Genomic DNA, 20715 nt, shown 5'->3' on the forward strand with positions numbered 1-20715 from the left:
AAATTTCAGTGTCTTCCCTTGTATGAGCTAAAATAGACCTATAATAAAAGGCTAAACTAATAACATTATAAAACAACCTAAATTAATTTTATTTATTCAATCACCAAAGGATTACTTTAGAGAACTAGGCGGGGGGGGGGGGGGGGGGGGGGCGGGGATCACCTGGAGGATTAAAGAGTCAAAAATTCTCAAGGGAAATGATGAAAAAAATAGGAAGGAAAGGAGTCTAGTAGTCTCAGGTCTCTAACTATACTACAAAGCAGTAACTATGAAAACTATTTGGTAATTGTTAAAAGATAGAATGTTGATAAATGGAAAAGATTAGTACAAAACATACAGTTATATAGTGTCTGATAAACTCAAAGACTACAACTAGGCTCACTATTCAATAAGTGCAAGGAAAACTAGAAAGCTGCCTGGCAGAAATCAAGGTTAGGTCAAGATCTCATGCCATATGTCACAATAATTTCTGAATTGATATATAAACAAAGACATAAAAGGTCACATCAAAGTTAAAAGGCTTATTGCTTCCTTAAATTTTTTACTTCTATGCTCCCTTATCCCTATCAAAATTTTGGGGAACTAGGATAAGATCTTATGATCACCCAATAATATTATCTTATGTCTTTACTATTATTTTTTTTCTTTGGGAAAAGCAAAGATTTTTGCCATTTTAATTTTTGAATATATATGTGGGTATATATACATATATAAATAATAATTAAATATACAAATATACAATGTTCTATATTCTCTATCTCTGAAAAGAAGGGAAAGAGATGTTATTTCCACATTTTTTTCTCTGGGATCAAGCTTGGATAATTGCAGGTTATAAATTTAATTTTATTGTTGCTGTTATTCTTTTCATCTACATTCTTTTAGGCACAATATATACATATTGTATAAAAATTGGTTCTGCTCATTATTATTTTTTTAAAAAGCTATAACCTAAAATTTTATTTAAAATATTTCCCCCTCCAAATCATTCAAAAATCCTGGGGGTTGGGGGGTAGAGTTTAACTCTTATGATTTGCATAAGAGAGACCTCTGGGCAGGGGTTCTTGCTGAGTGTTCACAGAGGGGATGGTCTGTGGATAGATTTTAGGGGATTTACTTGGATAGGGGGAAAATTACCTCTTTATTTTCATTAACTTTTAACTAAAATCTAGCAGAGCCTTCAACTATTTAAAAGCATTGTTCTGAAAAAGAGCCCACAGTTTTCACCAAACTGCCAAAGGGAAGACCAACACACATAAAAGTTTAGCATCCTTGCCTTAGAGCATAAGCTATATTTGTTTAAACACTGAAAGGCATTTATTTGCTCTTCTTCTTCTACTGCTTATAAGCAGACTGTTGCCAGATGTTAGGTAATCTAACATTTCCTATTTCTCGATGTTTAATCCAAGTTCTCAGGCACAGCTTTTCTATGTTGAGATTCTGATTCTTGGCATCACAGAGGTCAAAGAGCATTGGGAAGGTATGTAAGAGATTAGGAGACTAAGAGACCACTCAGCTTGATGTCCCAGGATGGCGATCATTCCTAAAGGGGAGTCACAGTAGTCACAATTTGGGGCTTGAGGTAACTGGTCCTTTACCTCCGAGAAAGTAGCTTAGTTGACATTTTGATTGCCTGAAAAAGGACACTGGAGTCTGCATCTCTTTGGGTAGTGCTGCCTGAAAGCCCTACTGTCCAACCATTTTGACTATGGCAGCACAATTTGAAAAGGGAGAAATGTGATACTTGCCTATAATAATGCCATTTTTCTCCACAGGTTCCTGCCAGCTGACCTTGAGAGACGTGTCCAGAATCTCAGTGAAGCTCAGGTGTCCCACGGCTCCAGGCTCTGGCAATCAGAAGAGGAAATCTGTTAACAGGGAGCCCCATTTCCTTTTGATCAGATTTGCAGGGCAGGGTTAAGGCCGGGGAATCAAAATGGTGATTCAGGGCCAAGAGAAAGCTGCGGGAAACGTCAGTAAGAGCAGCAGGAGGGGAAGGGAATTCAAGGTGTTAAGAGGTACTCTGGCTATTATCACATAAATTATTTCATCCAGGCTTCGTCCCAGCTGTGCAGAGAACTAAAGAGACTGGCAGCGGGAAATTTACACACACCTTGTACTCCATCTCTCCCCTTGATCTAATCTAATTAGAACAATCACTTCTGCTGTTTCCCCCCACCATCCGTTCTTACATCTTCAGAAGGTGAGGAAGTGCAAGAGGGCTGGTCAACCACCATCAAGAAAGTCTTCACTGATCTCACAGAACATCAGAACTAGTAGAGAGCTTAGAGAGTATGCAGTCCAATCCTCCCATTTATAGAGTAGGAAACTGAGGCCTATGCAGTGACTTGGTCAAGGTTGCAAAGCTAGTAAGAGACAGAGCAGAACTTTGAACCCTGGGCTTCTGGCTTGAGTCCTGGACTCCTTCGCATCAGGTACTACACAGGAAGCTTGTCCTGGCCCTCCAAAAATTTGACATTCTATCAAAGTGCTTTCATACTGCTTTCTAGATAAAAAGGGTTAGATAATAGGGTGAGCAGGTATTGTACTTGCTGCTCTTTCTGTCCTTCATTACATTAGGGTGGCTGTCACCCTGGAAGGCACCCAGGAAGCAGGCTGCTTGAGGGTACAGAGTACAAGACAAGAATGTTTTCAGTGAAGGAAGGAGGAGGAGGGATGACAGAAACAAGAATTGAGCTTTTGGAGATAGAGCTGCAAAGGAGAGGAGAAAAGGGCAACCGATGGGCTAAGCCTAATGGGAGGCTGCAGGGAGAGGTTCAAATGTCCGTGAAGCAGTAAGGGAGAGGATGCCATGCCAAGGAGCTGCATGATTGGCACTGAGTGTAATGAGTAGCAACATGGCATGACGGGGCCTAGACAAAAGAGGGGAGGGGAGTGGTATACCCTTCCTTCCATGTCTACATTCCTATTCCTTTTTTTCTGGCTTCTCTGTTGTCTCCACTCTAACCAGTACCCTGATGCATAGAGGAAGAGACCACTCTGAAAGAATCTGGAAAAAAGTAGCCCCATGAAAAAGAAATGTCCAATCACTGATCCTGAAGTTTATTCAAAGAGAATGATTTTCAGCATCAAAGAAACAAACATCCAGTAAGATGGGCATTGTATTGTATTTAAAAGAAAAACAGTTTTGGCCAGTGTTCCACAGCCTTCAATGGAGGCAACATATATATGCCAATGTCTCCTTTCTCAAAAAGTTAAATTTCTAGCTTTGCTATATTTCCCTGATAGGCAGTGAGGGGAACTCACTTATTGTTGTTTATTAAAAATAACAAAACCAAAATAAAATAATATCTTTTTCTTTCTACGTAAATTTATAACAGAAACATGGGAATAGAAATGTCCAGGTTCATGAGAAAAGGTATGGCCAGACTAGATTTGTTTTCCTCTCTGTTATTTCTCACAGCCTCATTCCCACCTTGACACTGTCATCTTCTTTTCAAAGGAATTTCTGAGATGAAATGAGGGGGTGAGCTCAGAAACAAAGATAGGCAACAAGGAGACGGAGAAGGTGGTAAAAGGAATAAGGAAAGGTAGGAAGGCAAGAGATAAAGTGGGAGAAAATGTAGGTTTTTTAAATGAATACAAGACCAGTTTTCCAATTGGTATTCAAATAACTACATCTAATTAAAATAAAAATTGGCAATTGATTCTGAAAATACACATGTCAGGGTGAACTTTTCAAAAGGTTTTTATGGGTAAGCTCAAACAATCTAACAAGCTTTAGCTTCCTAGGGTAGAGGATGGCAAAATAGAATGGCTGTCAAGACTATATCATCCTCCCCCAATTTTGATCTTCCAGAGACACATTTTGACTGGTGTTGGATCCAACTCATTCTTTCTTCAATCGATGAGCTAGGAAAGAGAGCTTTTTGCTCACTTTATATTCTCTGTGCCCCTGCTACCTGGATTGCTGCCCAAATATGTTATCCTCCAGCTCTGTTGAAACCAGTTGGCAATGTCTGGATTGAAAATTTATATTGTGTTTCCTCTATGCTTCTTCCCTCGCCCTGAGTTCTCATTCCATTTGAACCTTGAAAAAAGAAAGCATGCCACTAGGCTAGCTAACTATAATAGGGTGAATTGCAAGGAGTATTTTTTTCCTTTCTTTTAAGGAAAGTGTTTTCAATATAGACCTCAACTGTATGTTTCATTAATTTGTATATAACATTTGCTAGGCTCTACCTATAGTGAATGTGAGACTGAATATCCAAGCTTGCTTAGTTGAGAAAATCTAAAACACTGAAATAATTCCTAGAGTTTTAAAAATTCCCAGGGAAGGTTCTTCCTACTCATTTACTATAGGTTAAATCAGATTTGATTTTCTATTTCCTGGCAACAAAGCTTCATGGATGTGTTCCTATTAGTGTTTAAAAAAAAAAGAAAAAGAAAAAAAAGAAAAGAGACAAGGTGAAGAGGGAGAAAAACCTGCCTAGGTAACTGGATTTAGTCAGGATGATTTCCTCTTTAAATTGAAGAGACTCTCCCTTTGCCATTTTTCAGTACGTTAATGTGTCCTGTGAACAGTAAACTACAATATCCACATAAGCTCTATGTATGATTTTCTATGTGTTTGCTGATCTAAGGAGAAGCTCTCAAGAGACTGGCTCCTTTTTAAGTAAGCAAAATAGTGAAAAACATTCAAATAGAGAAAAAAGACAGGGAAAAAAGCTGGGTAGACAAGCCTGGAAATAAGCTACCCTGCGGCCTTCCAAGATGAAGGCCAGTGTATTCACTCATCAGCGGGAAGAAAAGCAGGATACTTCTTCCTCTCTAGCACCTTTTTGAGATGACTGCTATAGATAAATAACGGAATTGGATTCTTTTTCACTCGAAAGATAAGTGGACAGAGTGTTATTTGTTGTTTCTTTTTTACATCTCATCGTTATACATGATTTACACCTTATGGTTATGAAATCAGCTAGGTTTGTAGAGTTTTGAGGATTAAGTTCATAAAATCCTTGTGAATAACTGCTGATATAGTCAAATACATCTCTGTTGATCAAAATAATACTAGATAATATTAACAGTAAGTTAAAAAGAGATAGCCATTTCAAGGAAAGGATATTAAGGAAATGAGTTCAAACAGGTGAGACTGCCCGCTCTGCTATATGCTGGGTCAGCCTCTTGGCTTGTCACTTTGAAATACAAGAGAGACTGGGTGGTCTCATTGTTCTCTCCTTGAGGTAAAAGGGAGGGCATGGGATATCTGGGTCAATTTAAAAAGAGAAGTTCCATTCACATTTATATTCTCTCTCTCTTTCCCTCTTTCTCTCTCTCCTGTGCACACACATACACACCCACACACCCACACACACACCCACACACACACACACACACACACACACACACAACTAAGCAGATCAGAAGGACTTGATGGAAGGGACATATTCATTTTTTTCATTATTTTCCCATGAGCAACCTTAATCTTTGGGGACCTCACCCACATTGGGCTCTGGACTAAGAGTCAGGAAATGTAAATTCTCCTCTTGGTTTTATCACTGACTGTGTCACCTTGGAGAAGTCTTTGCTCCCCTCTAGGCTTATTTTTTGATCTATTAAATAGGAGGAAAGGTTGGACCAAATGTCCTCAAAGGTTTCTTCCAGTTTTAACATTATGACTAATTCCATATCATTGTTTTGCAAAATTAAGTATTTGTAATTGTATGTACACTAAGTGTCTTCTACTGCCAAGTATCTTTTTCTGGGTATGTCATGTCATGTCTTTCTTTCTTTCTTTTTTTTTTTTTGAACCCTTACCTTCCATCTTGGAGTCAATACTGTCAATACTGTGTATTGGCTCCAAGGGCTAGGCAATAGGGGTCAAGTGACTTGCCCAAGGTCACACATCTGGGAAGTGTCTGAGGCCAGATCCTCCCGTCTCTAGGCCTGGCTCTCAATCTACTGAGCTACCCAGCTGCCCCCTGTCATGTCTTTCTAATTAAGCATATAATTAACAATTCTAAAAAGATTATCTTTTCATTTTGTGAATCCCCCATAATATGTTGCTTCATTTTTGTACAGAGTTGGCTATAAATACATATATGTACATATATAACAAACATGTGTATACATGCATGTATATAGCTGATTTTATACAAAATTATATGTTTATATATACACACATATATAGCTGACTGTATACACAATGAAGCAACATATTGTGTGTGCATGTGTGGGTGTGATGTTTGATTGGTGGCTGTTAGCCATATACTCACTGTCTTCATGAGTCCAGATGAGGTGGGGTGGGCTCCGAGGGCCATCCCCTGGTGTGGTGAAGCACAGAACTGATGTGTAGTAGGCAGTGAATTTCTTCAAGTTAGTTATAAATCCATGGTGGATACCATGGAAATCGGGAGCAATGGTGACAGTAATCAGAGCCTCTGGAACATCCACTGGCCATGCAAGAAGCTGAGAGAATAATTAATAAGGGTTTTAAAGCTACATCTCATCATTTTCAGTTGACTTAGCAAACATTTGAGAAACATGGAGAGATACACAGATTCGTATAGATGTCAAGATTAAGGTGATTCTCAATCTTACTGGAGAGCTGGTGGTTTTATTTTGGAAACCATGACCTAGCAAAAGACACAAAGTAAATGATGCTGTAATAACAGAATCCTGCAATAAATGGATGTCTAGTGAGAAAGATGAAGCTAGAGCTGGAGGGGGAGAAATTGTCAGTGTTTCTGCAATACCGAATAAGGAGTGTTCTGATTCTAGACAACTGGCCTTGCCACTTTAGACAGAAATATCCCTAGAGAGAAGAGAGGTATGAATTCATTATGTTATCACTGCTTAGCAGAAATAACTCTTAAGAACACCCCACTCCCTAATTGTGAGTTCGCCAGGCAGACTTCTGATCAGTCATTTGATCTGAGAGGATCTACACCCATCAGGTTGGCATGCCATATGATTGACCAGTCCTAGTTGTTCATCCATTGGAAAGTAATAATTTTTTCTGATATAATCTCTTTTTGAATTTAATGAATAGGGTAAATAGGATTATACAGTAACTTTAGAAGTAGAAGGGATCCCAGAAGCCTCCTAGTTCAAATCCCTCACTTTACAGATGAGGGAACTAAAGCTTAGGATGTTTAAATGACTTGCTCAAGGTCATTTAGCCAGTAAGTGTTGGAGGCAGGATTGAGTTCCAGATCTCCTGTCTTTGGGGCCAGTGATCTCCCCAATCTCCTGGATCACCTCTCAGAATTATAAAATAAAATTCCTAAATAGAGAAAAGCAATCCTGTACATGTGGTGAATTCTTCTGATAAGGCTCTATCTGAGCCAGCTGCCAACTTTGCATTAGAATGTAAGCTCCTCCAGGAACTTATTTGTATTCTCAGTGTTTAGCACACTGCCTGGCACATAGAAAGTACTTAGTGAATATCTTTTATTCATGCATTATAATTATTTCATTTCAAGACAATCAAACAGACCTTTTCTTCCAACCACAGCCATGGATTACCTTGTATCCCTGGTTGATGCCATTAATGAACTGCTGGGGAGGAGGATTCCACAGGAACTGGATAGTTGTGGAGTTCAGAGCTTCTGTTTGCACATTCTGTGGGGGAGCTGTGGGGACTGTTCCAAGGCAGCCATTGCAAATGGTGAAAAGGAAAATAAGGAAGAGAGATGAAATAGAAACTCTGAACTGCCATTCATGATTCACAGGAAGTCACAGCACTGAGAAAAGGAAACCATGATTTATGTTTTTGGAAGCTGACAGTGGCATTCAAGAGAAAGGTAATTGGGTTATATATCATTTTCTGTTGGAGTTTCCCTTAATATATAGGATGGAAAGTGGGATGGGTCTTCTTCTTCTTTGATAGGTGAACCTTTTGTAGAAGCTAGATAGCAAGTCAGTGTTGTTTTGTTTTGTTTTCTGCTCTCCATTAGCCAAAACTAAGGTTCACTTAAGAAATGCTTTTGGTTGGACAATGGCCATTTATAAACTAAATATTCTATGTGTAAAAAAAAAAGCTAAAAAGAGAATCATAGATTTAGAATGAGAAGGAATCCTAGTTCTATCTTGTTATTTTACAGAGAAGGAAATTAAAGACTACACACATTAAGTTAGTTAGCCAAGGTCCACAGATCATACAGTCATAGATATGGAGATGGGAGGGACATCTAAGAGCATCTAGTCCAAAATCATCATTTTACAAAGAAATAAACTAATTATGAGACTTGCCCAAGGTCACAGATATAGAAAGAGATTGTTGAGTTTGAACCCAGATGTTTTGACTCCAAAACCAGTATTCTTTCCATAATATCAAATTGGTATGGTTATACACATAGATATCTTATTAGCTATAATTTCATGGCTACTTTTAAATCACATTCAAAGTTTCACAGATCCTATGCATCACTAATTTAGGTTAGTCATTTTTAGATTGTCTTCTGTCCACCAGCCTTTAGCCTCCTCAGTCCCCTCAGGATATGAATATAAGGCACTTAACTTTCTAAGAACCAGAAAAAAGGACAACAAAAGTTCCAAGGGTTTCAGGGCAAGGGAGAAAAGAAGGGATTCCCTGCCATAGATCCTTCTTCTCAAGAGACTCTCTCCTGGCACATGAGATAAAGACCATGGCCAAAGATGTCTACTGAAAAGTAACCATCTGTTATTAAAAAAAAAATTCACTATCTCTAGAATTCTTTTCCTAGAAGCCCTGCCCAACTCATCCCTACAACTGGATGGCATCCACCCAAAGGTTACCTTGTAATTAGTGAACCTTCTTTTGCTGAGCTCCCAAAAAGAAAAAAAAAGTTCAAAGCCATCATTGAATATCCAAGTTCTTTTACATTAGGGACTGGACTTCTGAAGGCTTTGTTCTTTGTTACAATATTGAACCAATGATAATAAATCATGTTAATTGATGATACCTACTCACAAATAAACATAATTTTGCCCCATAGGTGAAAACTTATGCAAAAAAAAAGATGGGGCTATCTAGAATTCTATGGCTTCCTAGAAATGGAACTGATAAATTCTCTACCCAGGTGGGCAGAGAGCTATGCTTTAAAGTAGGCTACATAAAATAAACGATTGACATCAAAGCTGCAGACTCCAGCTGGTTCAGAATAAGGGAACACTAGGACATTTACTCCCCATGATGATTAGCATTTAAAGTGTTGGCCTTTCACTCCATATCCCAAACTTCAGGCCTTTTAGTAGTCTTAGAAGGTAAGAAATGCTATGCTCTTTTCTGTCTTTTTAAGGCTTAAAAAATCAATTTGCACTAGATAATTCCCTCACCACAATACCAAATGTGTTCTCAGTCTTAAATTCGATATAGCCTAAACCCGATAGATGCTGTATCAATTCTTATGACAAGGGACAACATTTTTCTTTTCCAAAGCACTGAGCATACCCTTGGAAAACATAATAATAATAAGCTAGTGATAAAAAAATAAAAATCTAAAGTCCAGAAATTCTATTGATGGGAACTTATCCTGACAGTATTATCAAAAACAACAACAGAAAACTATGTATTCTAAGATAATCGTTATCTTGCAAAATACTGGAAAGAAACTGAGTGCTGAACAGTTAAAATGTTACACATTCACATATTTAGATTCTATAATGTTAAGGCTTATAATAATAATGATTCATATTATATAAGACCTTTAAGTGGAAAGTGTTGGAAAAGAGGAAAGTGCTTTATATCTGTTGTTTCATCTGAGCATCATGATGTAGGTGTTATTGTCTTCATTTTATAGATATAGGAATGAAAAAAAGAAGTTATGTGACAGGTATGAAGAGTATAAGAAAATCTGGAAATCTCTTTTGGGAATAATGCAAATTTAAAAATGGCCAAAGTGGAAGAATGGACTTACTGATTATGAAAATATAATAGGAAAAGTACAAGAGAATGACTGAACAAATGAAGCACTTTAAGGGGAGTTTAGAGGAAATGAATACAAAATTGTTATACTACTTTATAATCTGAAGTTAATTTAAATGTAAATAGTTATGAAGCAAGTTTAATTGGATGTCCATTGTTAACTTTTAAATAGGTATATATTTTTTCAGTCCATATCTGTGATTTTATCTGTGTAAGGAACTCCTGGTATGCAAACTCCTTCCACTAATGCCCACAGGAACCAGTAATTTATACTCTTAAGACAGCTGACTGAAAGGGAAAGGACCTTCTCCATTGCCACATAGCTAGTATGAATCACAGGTAGAACTTGAAACCAGGCTTTCCTGCTCTAAGGCTGACTCTCTAGACTACCTCATTTAACTAAAAACAACAAAAATAAAACCCTTAAATTCTCCAAAGCAACACACACACACTTAAAAAATTTTTTTTTAAAACTGGGGTAGTTTTCTATCTCCTTCAGCTTATTTTACAGAAGAGGAATTGAGGCAGAATCTGAGGCCACATTTGAACTCAGGAAGAAGAGTCTTTCTGATTCCAGATCTAGTGCTCTATCCATTGCACCATCTAGCTGCCCCCAAAGCAATATTCAATAGCAAGAATTTCCCATTCTTTATCTCTTTCCCCACATCCCCTCTCTCCACTGGGGAAAAGTTTTCAGATCTAATAAATGGATATTATTTGTTGAATATGAGTATTACCTACATAAAGTATGGATTTGCCTTTGTGACTATCAGAAGAATTTCAGTCTTTTCTAGATTCAAGACACATGTGGACACACTATTCTTTGAATGGGGGCTATGTTTACTCAACTTCTTGATGCTGCTGGCTTTGCCTTAGGGGTTACAACATGTTCTGATGTTCCCTATATTTCTACTATTTAAAACTTGCTTTCTTACTAGAAAATCCATGCCTTGATTTTATCTGAATGCCATAAAACTTCTTGGTTTAGATGACCAAAGAGAAAACTTCCCGAGTCAATGTTTAACTTTCAAGAGGTTATCTAATCTATGTTAAAAAAAAAAGTTATTTCTTGGGGAAAAAAAGGACAATCTCTAACAAATGCACAGCCCTTTGGCTTTCCCATTAAAATGTGCAAATTAATTACTTGTAAATTAGATAATTTTTTTCATCACATGGACATTAAAAAATAGAAAAACATAATAGGGTTACAAATTCAGATACCTGGGTACCAGTCCCATCTCGATGACTGACTAACTTTGTGACCTTAGGGTAATTCACTTTCCCCTTCTGGAGCTCAATTTCATATCAATAAAATAAAGGGATTAATTTGCATAATCTTTAAGGCCTCTTCTACTTGGAAGCTGTATTATCTAGCATGATCCTTAGTTTTAGTTTAGGGAATTTAGGAAAATTCTTTTATGGTTTTTAAAAGTTTCAAAAGCTTATAAGCCTCCTAGGGATAACTAAGAAATTTTTTCCTCATGGGAAAAAATGCTAAGATAAAATAATATATAGACCTAGTAATATTCATACTACACAAATTTATAGCAATTTTATTTTCATATAGATGAAGGACTGAATTTGGGTAAAAATATGAAAGAAAAGGATCAGAGGATTTCTATTTGGAAGGGATAGTAATACTATGTAATTCTGGGGGCAGCTGGGTAGCTCAGTGAATTGAGAGTCAGGCCTAGAGATGGGAGGTCCTAGGTTCAAATCTGGCCTCAGCCACTTCCTAACTGTGTGACCCTGGGCAAGTCACTTAACCCCCATTACCTAGCCCTTACCACTCTTCTGCCTTGGAGCCAATACACAGTATTGACTCCAAGACGGAAGGTAAGGGTTTTAAAAAAAAAATACTATGTAATTCAAATACCTTATGTTATTGCTGAGGAAACTGAGGCCTAGAGAAGTTATAGGATTTTCCAAAAGCTATTCAAGTAGTAATTAAGTGCTAGGATTCAAAGCCCATGCTCCTCTAACTAACTTTTTTTCATGATTTCCCTAGATATCCTTGATCTCTTGTTCTTCCAAATGAACTTTGTTATGGTTTTTTCTCATTCAGTAAAAAAGTTTTTTGGTAGCTCAATGGGTATGGCACTAAATAAGTAAATTAATGTGGGTAGGATTGTCATTTGTATTATGTTAGCTCATCCTACCCATGAGCAGTTAATGTTTTTCTAATTGTTTAGATCTAGTTTTAATTCTGTGGAGAGTGCTTTGTAGTTGTGTTTATACAGTTCCTGTGTTTGTCTTGGCAGATAGATTCCTAAGTATTTTATATTGTCTAGGGTGATTTTAAATGGAATTTCTCTTTCCAATTCTTGCTGCTGAGATGGGTTGGAGATATATAGAAATGCTGATGACTTATGCGGGTTTATTTTGTATCCTGCAACTTTGCTAAAGTTGTTGATTATTTCGATTAGCTTTTTTCTCTAGGATTCTTTAGGATTCTTTAAGTAGACCATCATATCATCTACAAAGATTGATAACTTGGTCTCCTCATTACCTATTTTAATGCCTTCAATTTCTTTTTCTTCTCTAATTGCTATTGCTAGTGTTTCTAGTACAATGTTAAATAATAGAGGTGGTAATGGGCATCCTTGTTTCACTCCTGATCTTATTGGGAAGGCTTCTAGTTTATCCCCATTGCAGATGATGTTTTTATTGTAACTTGTAACAAGTTTTACTATGCTCGAATGGTCTTGATGTTCAAGCCTGAGGACAGAATTGCAGTCACTATTATTTATTATTTTTTATAGCAAAGTATGGGATAACTCTAATCAATCAGTTAATTAAGAAACATTTACTGAGCACTATGCTAGGGCTGGGGATACAAATACAAAAATTAAAATCTCCCTGCTTTCAGATTTTAGAAGGTCTCCTAAATCAGCCCAAACCTGCTTCACTATAATTTCCATCCATGAATTATATTGGGTAAAACAAAGAAGAGAAAGGAGTCACTTTGTTCCTGCTTTACAAAGCAGTCCTTGCAATAGGTAAAGATAACTGTCATTTATTTGCCTGCTTCTCTATCAGACAAATATCCTCATTTCTTAGCTGTTCATCATGTAAAAATTTCTAGTTTTCCTCACTACTCAGTTTAGCCTCTTTTGAACACTTTAATTTGTTAATATCTTTCTTAAAGGATAAAGCCTAATCCTGGGCACAATTCTCCCAATATGGCTGGACTGTCACCAAGTACAGTGGGACTGTTAACTTCCTCAAACTGGAAACTATTCTTTTAATGCAACTGGAAATTGATGAGAGTTCAACAGCTATCTCAAGCTACTAACTGATATGCAATTTGTGATTTTTAAAAATGACCCTCAGGTATATGTCACATGTTTAGTTTTGTGTTATCTCCAAAATTTGTCAAAAGTTATAATGTCCTCTTTTAAATCATTTAAAAAAATTATCCCATTCAAGCCTCATGACCAGTCTAGGATGTATGTGGTATTATTATTCTCATTTTACTGTTGAGGTAACTGAGGCAAACAAAGGTTAAGTGACTTGCTGAAGGGCACATAAAGGCTAGATTTGAACTCAAATATTTCTGATTCCACAGAGCCATTAGTTGCCTCTTAGGACAGAGTTAACAGTAAAATGCTATTATATGCCAATGTAAGCACACTTTAAAATGACCTATTAAACATTCAGTGCAAATGTTCAACAACTTACAAAATTCATTTATAAAATTTAACTGCACTGTCATCCTACTGACATTTCTTTGGCTTATCCACAAAACATTTCATGAAAGACTATCAAATATCTTGCTAAAATATGTCTGATATATTACCCTGATTGATCAATTTGGTAACTCAGTAAAGGAAGTGAGGTTAGTTTGAACTCTCTTATTCTTAGTGAACCTATAATAGTTTCCAGGTTCTTAGTTATCAATACTATCATGACTCATTAATTTGTATATTTGTGGCTACTGACCTCAGGTTTATTATTCTGTAGTTTTTAGCATTGATTCTTTTTCTCTTTACGAAAAATATGAACCTTAACCAATATCTAGTTCTAAGATGACTTCTCCACTCTTCTCAGTTTCTGAAAAATTACCCGCAGTACATCACAATCAAATCTTACTTTAGCTGAAGTACAGTGAATTCTTCCCAGCTCCTTATCTTTAGTCTGTATGTTTCCCTACCTCAAATGTGTTTCTTATAAACAACATTTCATAGGATTCTGGTTTTTAATAAACTCTGCTATGTAATTTTGTTTTATGCGTGAATTCATCCCATTCAAAGTTATGCTTACCAACTATATATTCCCCTCCATCTTACTCTTTTGATCCTGATCTTTCTTTCTCCTTTCACTCTGTCCATCCTCACAATTTGATTTTAATCAACATGCCCCATTTCCCTATCCCTTCTATTATCTCCCCCCCCCCCCCCGCCCCTTGTCTTGATTAGGTAAGATAGGATTCTACATCCAAATGAGTATGGTTGTTATTCCCTCCCTGAGTCAATTCCAATGAGAGTAAGGTATAAGCTGTAGCCATCCTTATTCTCCCCTCCACCATAATAAACTTTTTGTGCCACTTTAGGTGAGATAATTTATCCTATACCACCTACCCCTTCCCATGTCTCTCTGTTCAATCCTCTTTTTCAGTCTTTGATTTTATTTTTGCACATCATATTATCCTAATCAGCTTATTCCCACACCTCTAACTATGTATATGCCTTCTAACTACTGTAATGATGATGAAAATTTTAAGAGTTACAAATATCATGTTTCCATGTAGGAATATAGAGTCTGACCTTATTGAATCTCTTAAATTTTCTCTTTCTTATTTATCTTTTCATGCTTTTCTTGAGTCTTGTATTTGAACATCAAATTTTCTGTTTAGGTCTGATATTCTCATCAGATATGCTTGGAAATCTTCTACTTATTAAATGACTTTTTCCCCTTGAAAGAATATACTCAGTTTTTCTGAGTAGGTGATTCTGGGTTGTAAACCAAGTTTATTTGCCTTCCAGAATATCATATTCTAAGCCTTTTAGTCTTTTCATGTGGCAGCTGCTAAGTCCTATGTAATCTTGACAGTGGCTCTACAATATTTGAATTGTTTTCTTCTAACTGCTTGAAGTATTTTCTTCTTAGTCTGAGAGTTTTTGATTTTGGCTATAATATTCCTGTAAGTTGTCATTTCAGGATTTAATTCAGGAAGTGATGGGCAAATTCTTTAAATTTCTATTTTACTCTATTGTTCAAGAATATCAGAGCAATTTTCTTTGATAATTTCTTGTAATACAATGTCTAGGCTGTTCTTTTTTTTTTAATTCATGGCTTTTAAGTAGTCCAATAGTTTTAAAATTGTCTCTCCTGAATCTATTTTCCAATCAGTTGTTTTTCAATGAGATATTTTATGTTTTCTTCTATTTCTTTTAATTTTGTTTTGTTGTCTACTGACATCTCATTAAGTCATTAGCTTCTAGTTGCCCAATTCTAAGTTTTAAAAAATGATTTTCTTTCCTGAGTTTTTGAACTTTTTTCTTTTTTCCAATTTCCAAATGCTTTGTACTGCTTTCATTTCTCTTCTCTATTTTTCCTTTAACATTGTTAATTGTGTTTTGAAATCCTTTTTGATCTCTTCCAGTGCCTGAGACCAATTCACATTTTTCTTTTTAAGTTTTGTGTGTAGTTTCTTTGATCGCACTGTCTCCTTTGTTCCCATAATAATTTTCCATCGTTTGGTGGTTGTTGTTGTTTTGATGTTTACTCACTTTTCCCATCATTTTTCTTGAGTTTTGCTTTTATCTTAAAGGTAAACTCTGTTCTCAGGGTAGAAGCGGGCTCTCTTTTAAACTTCAATTTTTCATTGTTGCTACCCTTAACTCTAGTTCTGGGTTTCTGCAAATTTCAGTTCTTCCAAGATGGTATGATTGCTTGTGGGCCAAGAGCTCTGAAAGCCACCTCCCACTGCTGATTCAGTCTCCCCAACCCTGTGACTATTCATGGCTTTTAGGACTCAGAGCACTGTGAGCTCCCTTGTGCTAGAGTTCAGGGCCTAATCTCAGCCTTGGGCAGGGGTTTCAGGTCTCACTCTGCGATTACACAGGTCAGGGTCACTGTGTGGACTATTTTGTGCTGGTGTTCAAATCTTTAATACCTGCTTGAGCAAGGACTCTGGAGCCTCCCCTTGGGCTCACATCAGGTAGGTACAGTGCTTATTGAATTGTGCTAGGGTATGGTCGGTGACTGCAGGCTTGGACAGGGGCTCTGGGCTTTTCTTTAGGCTTGCAAAGGCCAAGCACACTGTGCACTGCCTTCCACCAAGGCTTGTGTCCTCATTGTATGCTTGCACTAGTGCTTGGAACTTCACAGGGTGAGCATGGGATGGTCTGCTGTTGGCTTAGGCAAGGTCTTGGGGACTGGAAGTTGGCTTAGGTCCAGGTTCAGAAAATGGAACAGTAGATACGGGATGTGTGTGTGTGTGTGTGTGTGTGTGTGTGTGTGTGTGTGTGTGTGTGTGTTGCTATTAGCTTGAGCTAGTATTTCTTGATGCAACCTTGCTTCAGGCTGCATGACCTTGCTGTGGTTTGTGCTTCCCTCTCACCCCAGTAAACCAGACCTTCTCTGTTACCTTTCAAGTTGTTTCCTGCAGGAAAACTGCTTTCCTCTGCCTCTTTGTTGGTTCTGTAACTCTAGTCATTGTTTTGAAGCATTATTTTAAAATTGATTTTAAAGGATTCTCAAAGTGATTCAAGATTCCCTTGCTATTATGACTGACCACATGGTTTGTTGGGTATACGATTGGGGATTTTGGCTTGTGATGATCACTTTATTACAAATATTAGTGATATTGGAAATAGGTTTTGACCAATGATACATGTATAACCCAGTGGGATTGCTTGTCGGCTCCAGGATGGGGGAGGAAAGAGGGAAGGGAAAGAACATGAATCATGTAACCATGGAAAAATATTTTAATTAATTATTTAATTCTTTAAAAAAGAATGAAAACATGAAGAATAATGATGAGAAAAGGAGAAAGGGATGAGGAGAAAGAAGGAAAAGAGAAAAGCAAGATCTCAGATTCAACTGTTATATAGCTTATACTTATAAAGAATTATTCTTTAGTTTACTTTTAAGCTTCTATAAATTAATGAAGGTCTTTGGTTTGGGATAAAAAAAAAGATTTCCCTGTTGCCATATTTGACTCCCTCAATCAAATTTTAAAACTATTTATGTATATTGGGATATAATCTTAATGGATTGAAAGATTTCAACTTACTTAAAACTGCTAAGTACACTCTTACTGTGTTTTCTGCTATCCTGGGTTTTTCAAGTACTTCTTGAAAATAATTTATTTTTCCTTTTATTGTCTGAAGACAAATCTCAATGATGTGGCAGACAAAAGTAAAATAGAATGTATTACTTTCACTTTAATTCATGTTAACTTTACAACAACTATGCTCAGAACTTATATTTCTGACCTTCAAAAAATCAGTAAATAGAATGGAGAGATACTAGATTCTAAAAGATGAAGAGTGAATAAACATTAAGTATTGAAAGCATATAATTTTTCAGAAGAAATTTCTCAAAGAAATGAAGAAAGATAGGATGGCAATGCAAAAGTGTAGAAAGGTAGAGGGATTATTTTTTTTTTAAATAAAACTCTTACCTTCTGTCTTAGTATTAGTTCTAAGACAGAAGAGCAGTAAGGGCTTGGCAATTAGGGTTAAGTGACTTGCCCCAGGTCACACTGCTAGGAAGTGAGTGAAACCAGATTTGAATCCAGGTCTTTCCAACTCCAGAACTGTCACTGTATCTATTGTACTACCTACTTGCCCATATTTTAATAATGAGGAAACCAGAGCATGTTTGCAGATATTTGGGGGAAGGTCAATGTTAAGGATAAGGTGAACCAGATGAGTGAAAGGATGACTAATCACCAAGGTCCTTGAAAAACTAACTGTGGATATACTTAAGTTCATCTAGGGTCCTACTCTCTTTTCTATCTATACTCTCTCACTTGGTGACCTTATTAGTTAACATGTGTTTAATGATCAACTCTATGAAGATGACTTCCAGGTCTATTTATCCAGCCCAATCTCTCCCCTGAACACCATCACAAACTCTTTAGATTGGGCCTCCTGAATTGGATGTCCTATAGGTACCTTAAATTCAATAAGTCCAAAACTGAACTTCCCTCAAAACCCTCCCTATTTCTGCTGAAGGCACCATTTTCTTTCTAGTCAATCCATAGTTCAAAACTGCAGTGTCTATTTAAGGGACTCTTCATTCTTACCCTACATATTAGATTAATTGCCAAATATTGTGATTCGTAGCTCTTCTACATCTCTCTTGAATATGCCTCCTTTCAATAATACAGTCACTCTCTTAGTTCAGGCCCTTATTATTTGTTGTAGGCACTGCTGTAGTAGCTTCCTACTTGTTCTCACATCTCTAGTCTTTTCCTACTCAAATCCAACTCCCACATAATGACCAAGGTGATTTTATCTAAGGCACGGTCTTATGTATCATTTCCCCAATCCCTTCACCAATCAATATATTCCAGTGGCTTCCCTCTTATCTCTAAGATCACTTCATTGACATTTTAAATTCTCTGAGACTTGGCCCTATCCTGCCTTTTCAACTTTATTATATGTTACTCCCTCCTTGCACTCTATAGCCTACCCTAAATTGTTCTTTTCTTCTTTAAAATTTCTTTTTTGACATTAGCAAACATTTTTATTCATGTTCCTTTTTCTATGCTACCACTAAAATTTCAATTAAGCCAAAAAAACCCCTCAACCCCAAACCTCCAAAACATAGCCTTCAGTACATAGCTATGGGCTGGGGAAACAAATTTCTACCTTAGACATATATGAAAATGTATCTTTCATCATTTTAAGTTCATCACCTCTGTCAGAAAGTGAATGGTGTATTTCATTTTCATTCTTTTAGATTCATAGTTTATCATTGCATTTATGAGAATTCTAACTTCTATGTGATTTGTTTTTCTTTATAATGTTATCATATAGATTTTTCTCCTAGTTCTGATCATTTTGTTTTGCATCCATTGGAAGAAGTATTCAGAATTTACTATAAAATTGTCCATTTAATCATTCTTGGGGCAAAAAAGTAGTCCATCACATTCATATACCACAATTTGTCTTGTTGAATTATTTCAGTCACGCCAGACTCTTTGTGACCCCATTTTTGGGTTTTCTTGGCAAACATAGTGGAGTGATTTGCTATTTTCTTTTCCAGCTCATTTTACAGTTGAAAAAACTGAGGCAAACAGGGTTAAGTGACTTGCCCAGGGTCACATAGCTGGTAAATGTCTGAGGACAGATTTGAACTCATTAAAGTGTCTTCCTGAATGCTACTTAATCACTTTATTCACTGTGCCACCTCATTGCCCTACAATTTGGGTAGCTGTTCCCCAATAACATGCATTCTTAATTTCTAATTTGGAGATACCATGAAAAGAGCTATTATAAATGTTTGTTAATATATTGATCTTTTTCTTCAATTTCTTTGAGGTATAGCCCTCGCAGTAGATTAACCGAGAGAAAAGTTAGGGACAATTAGATAATTTTTGGGTGTAGTTCCAAATTGACTTCCAAAATGGCTGGACCAATTTACAGTTGCATTAACAGTACATTAATGTATATGCTAACTGGCTTTCTTTGTGTTCTTCACACATAATACTTCATCTCCTGCCTCTTTGTTTTTGTACTGGCCATTCCCCTTGCCTGATGTACACTCCCTCCTTAACTAACAGACCTCTTGGAATCTGTTTTCTTTCATAACTCAGTTCCAGCATCACCTTTTGCAGGAGGCCCTTCCTGATTCTTCCAGATGCTAGTGCTTCTCTATTAAGGGTTACCTCATCTCTCTTGTATGTTCTTTCCTCAGTTAGAATGTACACCTTTTGAGGGCCTGGATTGTGTCAGTTTTTTCTGCCTGTCCAGTAATGGGCACGATTATTTGGTACATTGTTGTCCTTAATAAATACATGCTGCACCATTTTCTCTTTACTTATTTCATGAGATTTTTAAAATTATATATGTGATATGTGTTTTTGTCATGGGATGGGAAATAGGAAAATAGGTGTTATAGAAAACACTGGTATAATCTATGCCAGACTTTTTATTTATCACCTCAGGGAAGGGGCAGAGAGGGAAGGAAGAAAAGAGAGAGTCTGAATCACTAAATGTCTAAACATAATGAAAAAAATAAAAGAAAACCATTTTAAATGCTGGTTGACTTACTGATGGAGGATACATAGGGATATGGAATAGATGGCACACAAGTATATGGCTTCCCTAAAGGTTCAGCTAAAAATCTTGCCTTCAGCAAGAAGCCTTTCCCAGTTGCCCTTTAATACTAGTGCCTTCCCTTGGTTATTATCTCATATTTATCCTGTATATATATATATATATATATATATATATATATATATATTATTTGTACAGAGTTGTTTTCATATTCTTTTTCCCCTCTCCCCCCATTAGATTATGAGCTTCTTGAAGGCCAGGACAATTTCTTCCATTCTTTGGATCCCCCATGCTTAGCAGGACCTGGCACACACTAGGCCCTCAAGGAATGATTGTTGACTCATTTGGGAGCCCAAATCTTGGCTTTGCTATTTATTTTCTGTGTGGCCTGAAACCTGAGACAAAGCCATGGGACTCATTCTCCTTATCTGGAAAATCAAATCTACATCCTATTTCCTTTTTACAGGAAAGGGGATAGCGAAAAGAACTGGATCTGACCTTTTTTATTAGCATTAGGACTCCTACCGAGGAAACTCCCTTATCAATTCAGACTGGCAACTTAGGGAACTGAGAAGTTAAGTTCAGATACCTATAAGTATTTAGCTGCCACTTGAG

The 20715-nt window shown here is 36.7% G+C and overlaps 1 protein-coding gene and 1 long non-coding RNA gene across 3 annotated transcripts in view; one reads left to right on the forward strand and one right to left on the reverse strand.

Moving 5' to 3' along the window:
* LOC103104022 (uncharacterized) overlaps positions 1-6240 on the forward strand; it is an 84974-nt gene extending 78734 nt beyond the window's left edge. For both annotated transcript variants that reach the window (XR_008913340.1, XR_008913339.1), the window contains exon 4: positions 1773-6240. This is a non-coding gene — a long non-coding RNA (uncharacterized LOC103104022). The remainder of the gene's footprint in view (positions 1-1772) is intronic.
* SDK1 (sidekick cell adhesion molecule 1) overlaps positions 1-20715 on the reverse strand; it is a 1320044-nt gene that overhangs the window by 281368 nt on the left and 1017961 nt on the right. Inside the window, 3 exon segments of the mRNA XM_007498416.3 lie at positions 1746-1844; positions 6234-6426; positions 7486-7601. Of these exon segments, the coding sequence (XP_007498478.2) occupies positions 1746-1844; positions 6234-6426; positions 7486-7601 (408 nt within the window).

The sequence above is a fragment of the Monodelphis domestica genome, chromosome 7 (assembly GCF_027887165.1).
Source record: "Monodelphis domestica isolate mMonDom1 chromosome 7, mMonDom1.pri, whole genome shotgun sequence".
In the NCBI taxonomy this organism is placed as follows: Eukaryota; Metazoa; Chordata; class Mammalia; order Didelphimorphia; family Didelphidae; genus Monodelphis; species Monodelphis domestica.